At 43.7% G+C, this 19,109-nt stretch overlaps 2 protein-coding genes across 4 annotated transcripts; one reads left to right on the forward strand and one right to left on the reverse strand.

Moving 5' to 3' along the window:
* Positions 1–8,418, forward strand: rps6kb1b (ribosomal protein S6 kinase b, polypeptide 1b). Of its 2 annotated transcripts, XM_076145438.1 has the most exons (15): positions 1–184; positions 1,196–1,239; positions 1,336–1,456; positions 1,649–1,717; positions 2,815–2,962; positions 3,879–3,936; positions 4,341–4,441; positions 4,625–4,715; positions 4,801–4,891; positions 5,017–5,124; positions 5,226–5,288; positions 5,535–5,612; positions 5,799–5,906; positions 6,334–6,446; positions 6,866–8,418. In XM_076145438.1, exons 1-15 carry the CDS (start codon positions 116–118, stop codon positions 7,125–7,127), a joined length of 1,524 nt encoding a protein of 507 aa, XP_076001553.1. In that variant the 5' UTR covers positions 1–115; the 3' UTR covers positions 7,128–8,418. The 2 variants fall into 2 exon arrangements, with proteins under 2 accessions (XP_076001553.1, XP_076001563.1); XM_076145448.1 differs by lacking the exons at positions 5,799–5,906; positions 6,334–6,446; positions 6,866–8,418 and adding an exon at positions 5,665–5,694.
* A 260-nt stretch (positions 8,419–8,678) lies between these two features.
* slc33a1 (solute carrier family 33 member 1) lies at positions 8,679–15,026 on the reverse strand. Of its 2 annotated transcripts, none has more exons than XM_076145427.1 (10): positions 14,940–15,026; positions 13,375–13,832; positions 13,091–13,250; positions 12,799–12,994; positions 12,468–12,664; positions 11,746–11,930; positions 11,395–11,512; positions 10,751–10,966; positions 9,794–10,660; positions 8,679–9,754 (listed from the first exon to the last, which is right to left on the reverse strand). In XM_076145427.1, the coding sequence occupies exons 2-9, from the start codon at positions 13,788–13,790 to the stop codon at positions 10,493–10,495; spliced, it is 1,656 nt and encodes a 551-aa protein (XP_076001542.1). In that variant the 5' UTR covers positions 13,791–13,832; positions 14,940–15,026; the 3' UTR covers positions 8,679–9,754; positions 9,794–10,492. The 2 variants fall into 2 exon arrangements, with proteins under 2 accessions (XP_076001542.1, XP_076001533.1); XM_076145418.1 differs by having other exon boundaries at positions 14,773–15,000.
* Positions 15,027–19,109: the final 4,083 nt, after the last annotated feature.

Here is a 19,109-nt window from a genome sequence, read left to right on the forward strand (position 1 = left end):
CTGCGCATGCTCAGTGTAGTAGCCGGTTATGGCGGCGGTGTGTGTTTGTCCATGAGGTGGGGGACGCCCGCTATTCTTACGGCGTGACACGGAGCGATCGGAGCGAAGCGCTGCCATGGCAGGAGTGTTTGACATAGATCTGGATCAGCCGGAAGAGAATGTCTCCGACGATGAGATCGAGGAGGTACTTTAAATACGCGAAACAGAGCAGGAGTTGCTCCACTTGGCCATGCTACACACTCACTAGCCACCTAGCTTGTTAGCCTGCAGCCGTAGCTGGCAGGCCCGTTTAGACGAGCAGCCGCAAATGCTAACGCTGTTAGCATGACAGCTGCGAGAGAGCTGTCACTTTTTTGTTTATGTCCCTATTAACGCCATGCTTGTCCGTTGAGGAGCGTTTGTTTGAACGTGTCCACGGTTCGGAACTCTCGCTGTCATGTTGGACCCGGGCTGTCCGCACTTCGTGGCCACAGGTGCTGCAGAGACAAATGTGGCTCAGTGCAACAGTTTATTTTGGCAGGACAGTCGTAGAGTGGGACTGTGGACCTGAAGGCGGTGTGTGTGTGTGTGTGTGTGTCCACAATCCACCAGTATAACATTAAAGCTAATTTACACTCTGTTTTCATGTGTGTAACGGCATCTTCACACATGACTAAACTTCAGATGTCCTATAACAAAATAATAAACTGTTGTCATGAAAATACTACAATGATTGGACGTATAAAGAAATCAATATTGTTAAATGTTGTTCATATTTTTGCACCACGTTGACGCTCATGTTGTGACACGCATTGGGTAACTATTGCATCATAGCGCCCGTGGTTGTAAACAGTTAAATTAAAACACACAACGATCAAAAAATGTGTTTCACAATAGAATATATCCATTGACATTTATATTAATATATCATGTTTAGTAGGAATATGATGACATCTCAGACTGTAATTATCTTTAAATGTCTTTTAGGTTTGTGTAAGCATAATTTATTAATTCACAGCTACTTTTACAGCAGGTAACTTGTTATGCATCTGTGCATGTTATGATAAAAAAGTTTTCAACCCAACACAGGAGAGACAAAATAATTAATATGTTCTAAAGCGTCAATAAACAGAAGAGGAAACAACAACATCATCATCATCATCATCATCACCCAAAACAAAACGCACTTGATGATTTGTCCTTCTCTTTCCTCCAGGCTCAAATCAATGAGATCATGGACCAGTGCAGTGGGTTTGAGTTGTAAGTACCGACTAAGTGCCTTTGAGTTTGTGTGCATTGACATTATGGATGTGTGTTTCAAATATTAGATGTGATGCCTTGAATGTTTTAATGCAGCAACATGGACGACTGCGAGAAGATTGAGATATCGGAGGACAATGTCAATCAAGGGACAGAAAACATTAAGCCGGAGTGCTTTGAGCTGCTGCGGGTGCTGGGGAAAGGTGGTTATGGAAAGGTACTTATGGTACCCATGAACGCCTCATACAGTATATAGGTTGACTCTTCATTGTATGTTTGAACAAAAATGAGTTTAAAATGTGCTAATAATATGTAATTTGTTGATGAGGTTTTGCTATAATGTGACATAATAATAATAATGTTCCAAATGATGTTGATTAATTGCATCAATCCATTTCAATTCTTGCAGGTTTTTCAAGTCCGAAAAGTTATGGGAGCTGCCCCTGGAAAAATCTTTGCCATGAAAGTTTTAAAAAAGGTATTTAAAATTCCCCCAGGCAACATTCCTCCTATGTCTTCGTTATGTCCTTGATATATGTCCTAGTCCAGGCACGCGCAAGCATCGTTTCACCCATTTGAGTTCCTACCTACGAAAACATAGTAACTTGCCTGTAATTGCAAATTTAAAGCGCTATGTTGCTTCCGTCTGCAAATATTGGCCGTCCTTGGTGGCGGGGTAAAATTTCACCACTAGCTGGGACTTTGCCATCTGAACTGCTCTGCTGCAGCCTTGGCACTTGAAATACTCCGTCTCAGCCCGTTAGATTCTGCTTGATATTCACACTGCTTCTGCTCCATTGGCTAAAATGACCCCGGTGACACATTGCAGACCTGCCAGGTTTAACCCAGGCAAGCTTCTTACGTGGCACGCGTTTCTGCAAAATACTGCCTTGGTAATAGTCTGTGGCTTTGGGGTAGATGCTGAATAATCACACAGGAATAACAGCCAGTAGAATTTAAGAATGCTCATCAAATGAAATGGCAGTGGATTCAAATATGTTTTGAACCCCTTATGTCTCACCCTCACCTTCTTGGCAGCCCAGTAGAGGAAGCATAAGCACAGTTGGTGAGTGAGAAGGACCTGAACAAGCTGCGTGAATATAACTCATAACCGGGCCATAATTGAATAGTATCATTTATACATCTCTCAATATGTTTCACACGTATGGTGAAGGCGGATGAGTTCCTTTTTCCAACGCTTAAAGTAAATATTGTAATGTAGTCACACCAAACACTCAAGAGTTGAGGCAACAGTGCTGCTCTTTAGGTGTCCAGCATCAGAGGTTAGCTAAGGTAAACAGCAGCAGGAGAGTGTGGATGACCGGAGACTTTCAGAATCCAATATTATCAATGCCAAACAATCCAAGCCAAAGTATTTGATATAGATGCCTCTGTTCAAACTCTATACCATCATCTCAGCTGGGTCAAGATGTCAGGTAGTCTTTATAGAACACAAATGAAAACACCAATGTAACGATCGGTGTGGACCTCAGGTTTTTTGTGTCTGTTGTTGGAGGCCTGTTTCATGTCACTGCCCGTAAATAAAGATGTGTCTCTTTGCTTCGGGGGCGCCAGGCGATGATTGTGCGCAACGCGAAGGACACGGCCCATACCAAGGCAGAGAGGAACATTCTGGAAGAGGTGAAACACCCGTTCATCGTGGATCTCATCTACGCCTTCCAGACGGGAGGAAAGCTCTACCTCATCCTGGAATATCTGAGCGGTCAGTAGAAGGCAGTGGACACACACGCACACACACATACACGATGATGCATACACATACATACGTGTTCGTAGCAATTGCAGTCGTGTTAGTTGACCCTCTCATTTACAGTCTAAACAGTAGAGAGACTGAATGATTTAAGGACACAGACTCAACAACCCTGCAGTATCTCTCTTGTCTTACTGTTTCATTCACACACTCCCATCTATATTTCTTCCTGCCTGTCACACACACACACACACACACACACACACACACACACACACACACACACACACATTCGTGGCAAACCACAGACTTTGCAGAATGGCCAGCCATTCTTTCCACCACTCCTCTGTCTCCTGAGGTTCCACTCTGCCCTTTAGCACATGAAGCACATTGAGTCTCCCTCGTGTATGAAATGTGCTGTATAAATAAAGCTGCCTTGCCTTTTCGATTTCAGCGTCACTGTAACTCCAAACATAGACGAGCTGAGTGGTAGATTTGTGTTAACGCAGCATGTGGAGTGCACACTTTGTTCGTAGTGAGAAACAGAAAGGAAACAGTCAGACACTCACAGACTGACAGGGGAAAGTGGTTGAATCGGGCACTGCGCTCACCTCACACTCACGGCGGTCAGAGACATTCAACTATATTTGGAGATGGTAGGGATCCAGTGACTTCCTCAGTGATACTTCAGCAGGGCTAATCTCAGACGTTAGGGGGTGCAGGGTGTGATTTTGTGTGTGTTGTGTGTGTGTGTGTGTGTGTGTGTGTGTGTGTGTGTGTGTGTGTGTGTGTGTGTGTGTGTGTGTGTGTGTGTGTGTGTGTGTGTGTGTGTGTGTGTGTGTGTGTGTGTGTGTGTGTGTGTGTGTGTGTGTGTGTGTGTTAACTGCATAATCATACAGCTTAACGTGTGTGTGTGTCGTCTGTGCAGGAGGAGAGCTTTTCATGCAGCTGGAGAGGGAGGGGATCTTCATGGAGGACACAGCCTGGTCAGTAATGTTTGTTTTGACATCACCAGGTAGGGGGAAATAAAAGGGTTAAATGAATGTGATGAGGAAATGTGATGCGTTCAGATTCGCAGCTCAGGTGGGGGGGAAAGATGTTAGAGTTAGATTCATATTGGCTCATATTAGCACTAAAACCTGATCCAGTTTTACTCTCCGTATTTGTTCACTCGTGGTACTGCCAGAACTCTTACATAATGCAAAAAATGAACAAAATTTAGACTCTTTCATGCCCGGTTTTGAGGAATCCTCACCAAAAGTTGCAAAAGAAATTTGTGTGTGTTAATAATAACGGGATATGTTTCAAATAATTGGCAAAACAATTCTATCCACTTATGGGATGAATTTGATGTATGCTGTGAATAGATTTCTTTTATTTCCATGTGTAGTTTCTACCTGGCTGAGATCTCCATGGCTCTGGGCCACCTGCACCAGAAGGGCATCATCTACAGAGACCTGAAGCCTGAGAACATCATGCTCAACAGCCAAGGTGCGGGAAGAAGGAGGATGTGGTCAGCGTATATGTACAATGTGACCTCTCGGGCGCGTATCCAAAAACTACTATCATTCAACAAAACACCAGTTGTCTCTGCGTTATGATTGTTCTGTTTCTGCACTACAAGGTGACGTGAGCATTCTAAACGTGTCTGCCTGTGTCTCCTTCCCCTCTCAGGTCATGTAAAGCTGACAGACTTTGGACTGTGCAAGGAGTCGATCCATGACGGCACAGTCACCCACACTTTCTGCGGAACCATAGAATACATGCAAGTATTCAGTAGTAGTATTACTCCTTCCAGCACATTCTCTTCAGTCTTGACTCGTTTTCATCACTGGACTCCATGGTAACAGGGCCCCAGAGATCCTGATGAGGAGTGGACACAACAGAGCAGTGGATTGGTGGAGTTTGGGCGCTCTGATGTACGACATGCTCACAGGAGCGGTGAGTCGAACGTAACCGCCGCTTCTCACTCAGATCTTGTCACGCTATAATACATTTTTAATGTTTACTCCTCAGCTAGATATATGGTTGAAATGAGCTTTCTCTTCTCTGTTCTTGCACCCTAGCCTCCGTTCACCGGGGAAAACCGAAAAAAGACCATCGACAAGATCTTGAAGTGCAAGCTCAACCTCCCGCCCTACCTCACACAAGAAGCCAGAGATCTCCTCAAACGGGTATCCGCTGTTTGCTTTCGCCGCTCCGGTTCAACCAGCACTTGTGCTTGGAAATGAATGTGGAATTGTTCTGAAGTTGTGCTTTTAACATTTGCCTGCAGCTGCTGAAGAGAAACGCCTCGTCGCGGCTAGGAGCGGGAGCGGGAGACGCCACAGAAGTGCAGGTGAGAACATGTAGGAGGAGGAATAGACAGAACACTCCACACATGATATACTGCCTCTCTGTTAGACGCCAAAGGTCAACTCCCCGAAGCTGAAACGTTTTAGGCCTGGCGGTGATATGCCTTTGAAAAACTAAACACTCTTTTGCTGACGCTTTCACTCTCATATTGGAAGAAGTTGAAGTGGAGAAGTGACATTTGAGCCCCAAATACATATATAGTCGTTCATGGCAATCTGTTGTTCCATAGACTCATCCCTTCTTTCGACACATCAACTGGGAGGACTTACTGGCCCGGAAAGTGGAGCCGCCGTTCAAGCCTTTTCTGGTGAGTAGCAGAGGAGCAGGGCCTTCTCCTTTTTTACCCACTTGCCACGATTCAATCAGCCGATTAGATTTGAGTAACCGAGCCGACGGGCTTCTCCCATTTCAGATCGGCGTCTCGTTAGTTGACACGTCTACACCGTCTCGTGTTGCCTCACCTGTGTTTGTCTTCCCTCTCCCGTCTTTGCAGCAATCAGCCGAAGACGTGAGTCAGTTTGACTCAAAGTTCACCAGTCAGACACCAGTCGACAGCCCGGATGACTCCACTCTTAGTGAGAGCGCCAATCAAGCCTTCCTGGTAATGTCTCCTGTGGCTTTCATGTGTTGCATTGCGTCTGAGTCTGACAACCTGGTGAAACTTCTGAAGTATCTCTATCGCCAAAGAAAACAAAGTGGAGATTTTCACATTACGAAACTCATTATTTAGTTTGTTTTATATGTTACTTAGATTAGATGTGTTAGACAAACAGATCATGGCATATACCAAAACATATCACACTTTTATTCATATCTTCATAATCACAACAAAAGTAATCTCGAGGCACTTTCATGATGACAAGTCTTCTCTCACAGTTGCTTGGTGTTAAAATAATAACACAACTTGGACATGCGAGTTAAAGCTGCAACAGTTAAATGGGGATCACATTGCTTCATCATAATCAGGAATACTTGGTTCTCCATCGCTCTGACGTGACTGTGCGGACCTTTTCCTGTGCTTCCTGTAGGGTTTCACATACGTCGCTCCTTCAGTCCTGGAAAACATCAAAGAAAAGTTTTCGTTCGAGCCAAAAATCCGTTCCCCTCGGCGGATTATGGGCAGCCCGAGGACACCGCTCAGGTATGTGAGGCGGCTTCGTCGGACTCCTCACAAACTTGTCTTGTGACGTGGATGACTGCCCTCTGCTGGGTTTTAAAAGAATTGTTAATTGTGTAAACAGAATTGTGCCTCTCTGCTCCACAGAAAGCTCCCACACTATGGATGAAATAGCACATTCTTTTATTTATTTGATCAATTATGTATTATTGTGTTGTATGTTTTGATTTTTGCGTCGAAAGTGAGAGCAAATATGATGTGAAATATTTATGACTGATGTCTGTGGTGAAAGTGGCCGTCTGGCAGAGATCCATGAATCCCAAATCCCAGACATCTTAGTAGATGGAATCCAGAAGTGTCAGCTCTGGACACAATGGCTGAATTCTTTGAAGAGCGTTGTTCTAAAATCCCTCCTTCCTCCTCCTTCCTTTTGATTCCTCCAGCCCAGTCAAGTTCTCAGGTGGGGATTGTTGGGCCCGGAGCCCCCTTCTTCTGGCTGGCGGAGGGGGACCAAGTGTCCTCCAGTCTCCTCAGGACCAGGCCATGGAACTGTCCACCCCAGAGCAGATGGACGTATCAACCAACTCGGAGGCCTCGGCCCCCCTCCCCATCCGTCAGCCCACCGGGGTCAACCTGGCACAGATGAAGCAGCAAACCTACCCGGTCATGGCCAAACGCCCTGAACATCTGCGTATGAACCTATGACCCACCGAGCCACTTCTTGACTCTTTTTTCTTTTTCTTTTTTCCTTTGTTGATATTTTTTTTAAGAAAGAAGGCAAAAAGATACAGATGCTAGAGACAACAAGAATTGAAAAATCGGCACGCAACATTTGCTGTGACCTTTGACCTTGAGCGTGTGCATGGGTCTCAGACTCCAGTGTGCTGCAGTTAAGTGCTACTCATCACCTTTGTCCTCTGATTCTTGACCCCTGTCGCTGAACTGGACGCGTAGGATTGGAAATTCCTTAGGGGGACTTCTACCTTTGTATGACGGTCTCATCCCAGGAAAGCAAAGGCGATAATGTATCATCGGTTTACTGTATGCAAGCGATTTACACTAACATGCAGTCAGTCTACTGTACAAGACAACGTCCAAAGTACTTTGCGCTACATGAATGAATGCCGGTAAGGAAATTGCTTCCACTGACAGATGTTGAGAGTTCTGTTTAAAATGCTAAGCTATGAATCTCTTTATTTGACAAAGATCAAAGATATCATTGGGAGCAGCTGATAAGACGTAGTTGTGGTACTGAATATGACTTTACAAAGTCTTCTGATGTGTCACAAAACAGACGCATCAACAAATGCTTAAATAACTCAATAATGACTTGAGGAGATCCTAAATAACAGATCTTGACTTTTATATTCTGTCAGTGTTGGTGTGTTGTGGATGACTTCTGGAATGGCTTTTTTTGGTGTGGGCTCCATCCTTCAGTTCAGTGTGATTCACCTTTTTCGCCCCAAACCATCAAACCGATCTGAGTTGGTGCTGCTTTGTGCCCCCCTCTGGCTTCCTACTGGACGTTGGGCTAAATGAAGCCCCCCGTCACAGTGGTGGTTGGCACGCGTCGTGACCCCCATCTGACCTCTGGAGTGATGTTATCATGGAGGTGGTGGTGTGTTGTAAGTTGATCTGAATACTGTCTGGAGTTGGGGCAACATATGCATCCTTCTGCGACATTCACTTGTTTAGGAGGGAACTTTTAGAATTCCCGAAAGACAAGACAAATTATAATAAAACTGAAAAATACATAGAATGCATGGTGTGTTTTGTGTAAGAGCATAATCTACATACTGTTTATTCACATAACACAACAGAGACATCAATCCAAACTTTTGTGCATATTTTATTATATACAGAGTAAAAGAGTTGCTTTAAATGTCATCAATAACCCATCAGAACATACAGCATAGCTGCTAATATATTTCACTTCCTCACTGTACTGTCACCCTGTTCTATCCTTATAAAGCAATTTGGGGTTTGATTCAAACATTGGTAACAAAAACTCACTAACTAGAAAAAAAGTGAACATTGTCATGAGGTCACTGTGAGATAAACATGAGGAATGAATATTTATGTAGCATTTACCAGTTTAGCAGACAGGATTAAAATAAATGTATATTCACCAAAATACCCAAAATGTTGCAGAAATTAACCATCAGCATCACAAACTACAAACAAATCAAAACAACAGAAGAAGTGCCCCATTAATTGTAGAACGGCTGTCAGATCTAGGCCTTTCCCTATTACAAACATGTACAGGCACAAATGAACGTGAACAGGCCATTAAACGTCACAACAATGCCAAGTTCTTAGATAACAAAATCAAAATGATCCACCAATGTTTGACATTGTTTGTGCATGAAGCCAGAACCCAGTTCAGACCCTGATCCAGCCCCCGACTGTGTGCCTCCATGTTGAATTTAACAGAGTTGTTGGGAGTTTCAATGCTGGCTTTAGGGTAAAATACTGTAAAATTCAATCATATGTACAATATTCAATACATATACCAGGTCTTTGCTTATTTATTTGATTGGCTTAGGATCAAGGCTGCTTGCTATACCACCTATTTAACAGCCAGTGAGACTATCAGGCTGCACAAGATGACTGCTTCTCTGCCAAGGAGATAAACTAAACACACGCAAACTGGCTGCCCCTCACTTTAGCTGGTGTTAATGATCTGCCAAAGGATCTGGAAAAAAATTTTGACAGGCTTTTTAACTGGTAATATATTGGAATTAGCGATTAATTGTCGCACAAATAAATAAGTACCGGTATGTGTTGATACTGGCATAGAGTGGCCAAATAGAAGCAGGCCTGTAAATTATTGGAATATATTACCCAGACTCCACTGGGGCCTGGCAAAAGCAAGTGTGGGCGATGAAACGGGCTGCTGTGCCATTTCACCGATGAGCAGAATGTTGGAATTATATTACATCCCGTCCCTTTAATTAAACGCTGAGCAAATCAAACATTGGACCTTAAATGCCAAGTAAATCAAACATTGTATTACAAAAAATGATGCATCAAATTATATAGTTCCTTTTTTAATCATTGCCCTGTGAATGAAGTACCCAATCAGATTTTGACAGCGATACAACACACACGGACAATTCCGGTCCTTAGGCTCAATTTTGGAAATAAGAGGAACAACACTAACACAAGTAAAGATCTTTTGGAAAGCATTACGTTTCCATCTTGTAGGTGACTTTGAAACTACCATGGTCAGAAAAACAGTTTGTATTCCGGACACGAGAGAATACAAATTCCGTCAACATTGAAACTGTTGATAATAATGGGATTGTGCGTAAAAACACAGTGTTCATTCACTTCTTGGTGAGGAATGTGAACTCGCGCGGCGGCTTCACTGTCTGGATGTTGGAAGTGAAACTAATTCAAGTCGTGACATTTTGAGTCATCTCGCGAACTACGTTACATTCGCGTGTTACACATGGTGGAGTCATGGGTTCAACGCTTGCATCTTTAGAAGTCATCTTCCTTGCACTACAGCTAAGGTATGGGCAGCTTTGAATTACTGTAGTAAGAAATCATCAAAGTCTAGAAACTGTGACAATCTAACAAGGCACAAAAATGACAAAACAAAGTTAAGTTATCTGAGTCAAATAGCAATGAAATATATTCTTAATGACGGGTTGAATGATCTTAAATAGGGGAATGGATTGATTTCAAAGGCATTAGAACATATTTTTGCAGAAGTATGGCCGCCTCTTCCCTTTTGTATCCTTATAGAATATCAGGGTAAATAAGAATAATTCCAAATGCTACTTGGCCCAGCTCTGGTTTGGTTATGTGTTTTTAGCAGCAGAGAATGTGATACTACCACTGTAACAGATGTTGAAGAGACATTGAGTTATGGTGAGAAGGACATTTTACCTCCACAGCAAATGACAACGACGTACGTCTTTGTTTTTACGTAGTTCAAGGTGACAGAAGTGAGAAAGTCTGAGATACAGCGGAGATGAGCGTGGCAGATATGCATGGACGTGTCCAGCATTCAGCCATTTGGTGTGGAATATGAGTCAGTGGCGTTGGTGCTTTACAGGGTGTCACTGGTTCAATCTGCATCTCCAGGAAGCCGGGCTCTGTTCCTGCAGCTGCCTCATCTTCTTCCCTAACCACACCCACCAGGCTAAGCCGATCACAACGCACACCACCGACTCCACATAGTAGCCGTCCAACGTGGTCACGCACAAGCCGCCCTCCGTGACGCACAGCTAGAAAAGAGAAGCAAAAACAGGAATTAGTGCTCAACGCCGTCTCTCAAATTACACACATGCGGGCGGCCACACTCATCCACCGCTCACCGCCGCCTCCTCTGCAGAGCCGCAGCTTTGTGCCAAAGCTCCCTGACACTCCTTAGACGTCAGTGGATCCACCATCCACAGAGCCATGGTGGAGGGCCAGTTCCCCCCCAGGTTTGTGACGGTGTTCAGGAGGGTCATGTAGGTCCCACCGATGAGCGGGTCACTGACCTTGGCGTGGAAGGCCATGCACGCCACGTACATGCTGTACAGCGCCACCTAGGGGGAAAAACAGGGGAAAAGCCATTTCAACTAGTATCAACAGTGAACAGATAAAAGCTGAAAGACAAGGTTTTACAGATTTCCTTCATGTTCAACCTTTTTTATCTAAAACAGATTGACATTAGAGAAGAAAAAGCAAATAAAAAATATCCATAGTCCCAAACGTTTTAACTTATATCTAATCATAAACTGATGAAACAATGATTGATAGATATTTGTTTATATATTTAGCTCATTTCAGACACTTGCCATCGCCTGGGACATACTGACTGACTGACTGACTGACTGACTGACTGACTGACTGGCTGACTGGCTGACTGGCTGACTGGCTGACTGGCTGACTGACTGACAGGGCCAAACTGCTGAAATGATGGTAAAACTAGAAGAGAGAAAACAAACAGTGTGAATGAAGCAAAGATATAAACCTGATGCACTGCATAGCTGAGCAGCACTATGGCGTAGTAGTAGACAGGGAACCCCCCATCTTGTTTTACACTGGGGGTCCACCACACCAACAGAGCGTATCCCAACCCTATGAGTAACCTGCAGACACACAACACTGTTACTGTTAGCCTACACTTCATTCAATTATTCGTAAGTCCGTCTGTGCATGTGAATGTGTGTATGTGTGCGTGCGTGCGTGCGTGCGTGCGTGCGTGCGTGCGTGCGTGCGTGCGTGCGTGCGTGCGTGCGTGCGTGCGTGCGTGCGTGCGTGCGTGCGTGCGTGCGTGCGTGCGTGCGTGTGTGCATGTGCGTGTGCGTGTGCGTGTGATTACCTAAAAGGGAAGGCCCTGTAAAAGATATCCAGAGGTCTGGGCCCTGCAGTGTACTTGCTGATAATGAGAGGTAGGAGGATCTGCAGAGGCACCATGGGCACTGCCAGCAGAGCCAGCTGCTCTTTAGGAACGCCGGCCTCCACCAGCTTCAGCCCCGTCACTGCGTCTGCAGCGGAGAAGCCCACCTGCAAACACATCCACAAAGACCATCAGAGGGGAAATTGTAGTTGACAAAGGACGTTAATGTCCCACAGCACATTGATTTTGATGGTGGTAAAACTAGGAGGAGGCTAGAAAAACTGTGTGAACGAAGCAAAGATATAAACCTGATGCACTGCAAAGCAGAGCATTTCATTGGCTTGAACCTGTACTCTGCTCAATGACAATAGAGTTTAATCTAATCTAATTTTAATTCAGGATTTATGGTACAAACGGCAGTGACTTTGTAGTTTCATGAATTTCTCCAGCAATCTTCAATTTCCCAAAAAAAATATTTATCTATCTATCTATCTATCTATCTATCTATCTATCTATCTATCTATCTATCTATCTATCTATCTATCTATCTATCTATCTATCTATCTATCTATCTATCTATCTATCTATCCATCAATCATTTGGTAATGGTTAAATCCTAAAAACAACTATAAAATTAACGACAATGTTGAAGTTATGTTTTGAAGGTCATCTACTGGGATTGTAATGAAACAACAGTCAGGTACTTTTGCAGTGAGAAGCAGGGCACAGAAGGTGAACACTGTGGGCATCTTGATGATGGAGAACAGCAATTGGTAGGTTTCCATGACGCCCTTTGTCTCCTCCTGGACTCTCCTCTTTCCTTTTCGCTCGTTCTCGCTTTTCAAGATGGCCACCAGCGTAGTGGAAATGAGGAACACCACGCCCCAAAAAAACAAGAAGTCTGCCACAACGGAACAGATTGTTTAGAGATAAGATTTAATTTTGCAGCCAATATGCTAATTAAGTTGAATTTGAATTATTCATATTGTTACTTTGTTCAATATTCATTCTTCGTCAAAGGAAAAGCTGAAATACCTGATAAGGTGACGATGCCAGTGTCTTTGGGCTCTGCTCTGAGGTATTTGTTACAGAAGTTGGCAGATTCCAGAGCCAGGAAGAGCACATTTCCCAGGAAGTATCCAGCTGTCTGGCCCACAGAGTTGCATGTGGAGGCATAGCCAACATTCTCTCTGGACAACATAGTCAAGGCCCAGCCATCCACAGCTATGTCCTGGAGGAGACACGGCAGGATTAGACACAGAGAGGAAAAAGAAGAGGAGTAAACGATCCAGAATGTGTGTGTATTTTGCAGAGTATGTATGCCAACCTGTGTGGCTGCCAGAAAAGCCAGCATGAAGAAGACTGCTGTCAGCGTTACTATGCTCGGCCCTCGTCCTGTATCACTCTCCAGCAGTGAATTGACAGTAGCAGAAAGGTAGAGCATGAAGAGACCCAGCAGGTACTGAGTAGGCACCAGCCATGACTTTCTGTCCAAATAAAGTGGGAAAGATTGAGTTTAGTTGACAGCAATAATCGGATTCACTTTCATCTCCCTTCAGTTTCCAAACTCAAACATGAACAAAAACAACAGTAGCCAGGTGTTCATCTTACCTTCTTCCAAACCTGCTGAAGTAGAGAGCGTCCACCAGCGGAGCCCAGAGAAGCTTCAGACTAAACGGCCAGAAGACGAAGCTGAAGAAGGCCTGGTCTTTGTAGCTGACACTTTTCCCCTGCAGGATCAGAGGGATGCTGCCAGCCAGTCCCAGAGGAATCCCCTGCAGCACGTAGAGGAACAGAAGAAGCGACACGTTCCCCAACTCGCCACGGATCCCAAGCCGGGCCCTGTGACGCATACTGTCCTCATAGTCAGACCCTTGAATAAGTCCCTCTGCTTCCTCTTCTACTTCTGGGCCAAAGAGACTTGTCTCTCCTCTGTCCATGTCTCTCAGGTTCTCATTTGGGATGTTGGCACCTGCCACCTTCCTCTGCCGTCCGTTCTTGTGTGTGATAACTTCTGGGTACTCCATGGTGGAGCAGTGGGCATCAAAAGAGCTGCGCCCTCAGGAAATCTGGAGGGAAAGACAAAATGGGCTGAAAGACATCCACAAACAGGGTGAGGCTAAACTGAACTCACCAAGTTGGTTGCCAAGGAGATCAGTAATATAACAAGAACCATTTCACTTTTCCCCAGCTTCCCCAACCTTCTGTATGTTGCATAAAGGTGTGCTGTGGCTACATGTTATACTCTTTCACAGTCACATCATTCAGCCCCATTGGTACAACCAGGCTTACAGGAATTTCATGGTATTGCATTGAAGCATCCAGAAAAACATTAGTAACTTAGACAATAGATTGTATCCTACTATAATTAAGAGAGCAGTTTTTTTTGCAACAAGCACCTTTACTACAATTGCATGATTTCATTTCATTTACATAGATTCTCAAATTTTTGAGTATTATTATAGTATGATAAAAGAGTCTGTCTGTGCATGTGTACGTGTATGTGTATACTATATGCTAAAATTGAGTGAACCTGAGTGAGTACCCAGTGTCCTGATACAGAAAAGATTGGCGGGGCAATGTGCAATGTCTGTGTAAGGTAATGGGCACTAAACACACATGACAACAAGTCAACATGAGAGGTGACTGTGCCAAAGCCCACAGGAGGTAAGAGCCATAACACAAGAAGCAGGATTCTGTCTACACCTCTGCTTAAAGTACATAGAGCTACACCACATTAACTGGTTCTCTCCTTGAGACACCATCACTGTATGTCAGAACAGTAACTACAACAATGAGTACCAACAGATAACTTAACTACTAATAAAACGAATAAGCTGTGATGTCAGCGTCACTGCTCACAAACCATCATCCTAAAATGAAAGAAATACATCGAAACTTTCAAAAAATTAATGGCAGCAATAATTTCGAGTGGGTTAATTGTGAGAAAACACGAAGGAAATGCGTGAATATTAAAAGACGAACAGACATGAGGCAAAGCATGCATACCTGGGGATGGTGACAGCGAGATGAGCGGCATGCCAAAATCAACCAGAATGTGGATTACAAATCAATCAATGAAGAAAACAATCAGAGCGTAATCACGTTTATTCTCTGATTTAACAGTGGTGATTCTATGGTGTTTTGATAAAGGCAAGAAAAGCAAGAAAGACTACCGTATAGCTTAAGTCAGGTTACATCGGCGAACAACAACACAGGAAGTGTAGCGGGTGCAATGTGCAACTGTGTCCGGCACCTACAGCTGACGTGTCAAAACAAAACTGAATGTAGTTCCGCTTGGCAACGGCAGACATACAGTCACTGCTGCAAAGACAAAAACTATAATTCTGAATATTAGAGGGAGACTGTAAAAAAAAGTGAGGAAGGTCATTGTTAACCCACTGCTAGCCAATAGGTTAAACTAAATCCTAAAATCTCTTTAAGGAAATGAATGTATGTGACTGTCAGGTGTTTCCCCAACCAGAAACACTGGGTAAATGGCGAAGTCTGTGCTAAGCTCTTGGCACGGTCGTCTGCCTACAACTCTGGGGACCTGGAGGCCTTGAGGAGATCCAGATACGACCTTCAGAGGGCCATCAGAGATGCCAAAAGATCCTACAGGGACAAGCTGTCTGACAGCCCTGACCATAGACGCATGTGGTATGAACTACGTTCCATCAAAGGCTACAAGGGGAGGAATAGCAGTGATTCCCCGCCCGCCGCCTCTCTGCCAGATGAGTTCAACACCTTCTATGCACGGTTTGAGGCGAGCAACTACACCCCTGCAGTGAGGCTAGCTGAGGACCAGGACGACTGCACTCTGTCCCTAACCACGACCAACGTGAGGAGAGCTTTCAAAAGAATAAAGCCACGGAAGTCACATTGATTCAACTGACGACGCCATCGCCCTAACAGTACACACCGCCCTCTCCCACCTGGATAAGGTGGACACATACGTGAGAATGCTGTTTTATAGACTACAGCTCAGCATTCAACACAATTGTGCCCGCCAAGCTTGTCCCCAAGCTCAGGATCCTTGGTCATAACAACTCCCTTTGCAACTGGGTCCTGGACTTCCTGACGGGCAGGCCCCAAGTGGTGAGAATGGGTAACCTCACCTTCTCCGAACTGACCCTGAGCACTGGAGCCCGCCATATTCACACATGACTGTATGGCCACAAGGAGCTCTAATGTCATCATTAAATTTGCTGATGACACCACCATCCTGGGTCTCATCTTCAACAACGATGAGACCGACTACAGAGAGGAGGCCAGTGCCTTGACAACCTGGTGCCAGGAAAACAACACATCATCAACAAACATTCACATCAACGGGGCTTAGGTGGAGAGAGTTTCCCATTTTAAATTCCTCGGTGTACACATCAGCGACGACCTCAACTGGTCTAGACATTCTGTCACGGCAGTGAAAACTGCCCAGAAGCGCCTGTACTTCCTGAGGAGACTCAAGAAGTTTGGCTTTTCTACTAAAACTCCTACCAACTTTTACAGATGTACCGTCGAGAGCATCCTCTCTACCTGCCTTACTGCTTGGTATGGCAGCTGCTCTGCTGAGGACTTCAAGGCCCTCCAGAGGGTGGTAAAGACAGCGGAGCGCATCATTGGCTCCAACCTCCCCCCTGTGCAAGGCATCTATCACACAAGATGCCTTAGAAATGCACAGAAAATCACCAAAGACCACAGCCACCCATCACATGGACTGTTTACCTTACGCTACCGGAGCATCCGGGCACGGACTAGCAGAGGCAAAAACAGCTTCTTCCCCCAGGCCATCAGGCTCCTTAATCAGTGACTTTGCACTCCGTTATCATTGGCACTCATGCCATTTTAGATTTATTTATTGGTAATGTATATATATATATTTTATTCTGTTGTTATTTAGTCTGGTCTGCTCTCTTATTCCATTTTCTTTTATGCTTAGTACTTTGCACAAATTGCACAATTTGCACTAAATTCAATTTCTATATGCTGCTGTTGATGGCTCCTCACAAATAATTTCAATGTACAGTATGACCCTGTGTTTTACTGTGCAAATGACAATAAACTTGAAACTTGAATGAGTGCTAACAGCCCCTGTGGGGCATCATTAGGCGACAGTGTCCTCAGAGGCAATGGAAATATCACACCCATAATTACATCAGTTTTATTTCCCTTCACAGAGTTCAAATTAAAAATGTTTTGAAACAAATGCCTTGTTCTGCTACCTTCATATGACAGCTGAGGTAAACAGAGCATCTGAATCAGAGAGCAAACAAAATGCACCAAATGAACAACACATTTTACAAGTTTGAAGTCCCACAACTGACAAATAAGAGTAAAGCAGTGAGCTTAACAGCAGTAATTTGATTTGGCTGAATAATAAAATAATTAATTTTATTTATTTATTTATTTATTAATGAAGTTTGGTACATTAACAATATTACATTTAATTGCACTAAGCAGGCCCTATCAAACATTAATTGATTGAATCACTCTACTCTCATGAATCAAAATGACTTACCGATATACTGTAATGAAGTATCGATCCTGAAAAAGGTCTTGTTATCTTATTTGGCTATATTGACGCATGCTTGAATATTTCTCTTTATTCTAGCTTATCTTTTATCTTATCTTTGTCCAGTACCATAATGGGAGAGCGCATGTGTGTGCACGCATGTGTTCGTTCAGAGTTACAACAAGCACCCTTCTTCCACTCGCCTCCAAACTTGGCACCTTGTGCATTTGCATCTGGTGCTTTTCGTGTCATTTACATTTCTATATTAGGTTTGACTTGCCGGAAAGAAACTGGAAGAGAGCTGTACTGTTGTTGTGAAACATTTGGAATGAGTTCATCTCCAAACATCTCCAAAAGGACTCGCCTCTAAACTTTTTACAAACATTGTTCAGGGGTCCAGCATTTGCAAAGGATGGTTTTAATTTAATTTACATTACATCAATTATATTTATTGATTTGCATAACTAAATTATAGCAGTGGGAGGTGTGAATGGATTCGCCCTAGCACTCTCCATGAATGATGTCACATTTGTTAACGAGATGTCACAGTTTAGCCATATAGGGACATGAATGACATGAATGACTCCAGTGACTCCCCAGCACCATCCAAACTGATTCCTCCAATCACCGGCATTAATGGGAGCCGTAAATAAGTTTTAATGCAAGTTGTCAGGAAAAATATTCAGTTTTGGAGAACATCCCTTAAAAAACAATTTTCACAATTTGCACCATGACAGATATGATGACCTTCCCTTAATTTTTGTCAGGCAGAAGGTCTTTGTTCCTACTGGCTTTAGGAGTAACTGTTAACAAAGGTCAGGAGTCAAAAGAATGACGGGGTTGGCATTTACCTTCCTCTGTCTGTTTTCGCTCACGGCAATTCCAAACAGCCTTCACTAGGCGAAAGACAGCCAGCAGCATGGACGTTTTCACTGAAGGTGATGTTCTAGCAGTAATTATTAGAATATTTATTTAAGATACAAAGGTTGCTGGTTCAAACCCCACAAGGTTGTTTCCTATGATGTGTATGAGACAGTTCTTGACTTAAAAAGACACATTTGGGTATTGGAATCGGGAATTCTTTATTGCTGTCTTTCTTGATTTCACCCCATCTGTAATCTACATTAAAAAGGACGACGTCAATAAGTCAACATCTTTCTTTTGTCTGCCTCTCTCTCTTTCTACCCGCTCTTTCTGTGTCAAAATAACGATCACCAAAATGTCCCATCACTGTACGCTCATTGTCATGTCAAATGCTTTCTTCAATAAAAATATATTAAAAAAGAAAAGAAAGAAAAGACGAAGGAAATAACAATTTTAACACCATACATAACTTTTACTCATCCTTTAAGGGGGACAGCATTGAAACATCCTCATCAATGAAAGGATGCTTGGGAAAGTTCCACGCCACCACTTCTGAGTTGGAGGTAATGAATAACGACGCGCTCAGCTGTGTGCTTGTTGAGTGACATGTGAGGCTGCTTATCCTCACAGATGGCATGTGACCACGCACAGACAAATTTGGGGCAGATCAGCATGTGATAACAGGAGCTTGTTCCGCAAGAGCCTCGGTGTCTCATATTTTAGTGTACACTGTAAAGCATCACTCATTACATTTCATACAGGATAGCACTGATATTATCACATGTAATTATCTTTCATCAGTGACCCCCTATATCTATTTTAGCCAATTCATTAACCATGTGCTCACCCCACAAAATATTCTAGTGACCCTTAAGTGTCTACTGCTGATGTTTCTATCTGAACTTTATGCTCTCTCGCTTGGATACATAATTAGGAATATGCTTTTTATTATAGTAGGGAAATTGTTAAG

The sequence above is a fragment of the Genypterus blacodes genome, unplaced genomic scaffold, assembly GCF_046128005.1.
Source record: "Genypterus blacodes isolate CSIRO-AG114 ecotype Tasmania unplaced genomic scaffold, CSIRO-AGI_Gbla_v1 ptg000003l_1, whole genome shotgun sequence".
Classification (NCBI taxonomy): domain Eukaryota; kingdom Metazoa; phylum Chordata; class Actinopteri; order Ophidiiformes; family Ophidiidae; genus Genypterus; species Genypterus blacodes.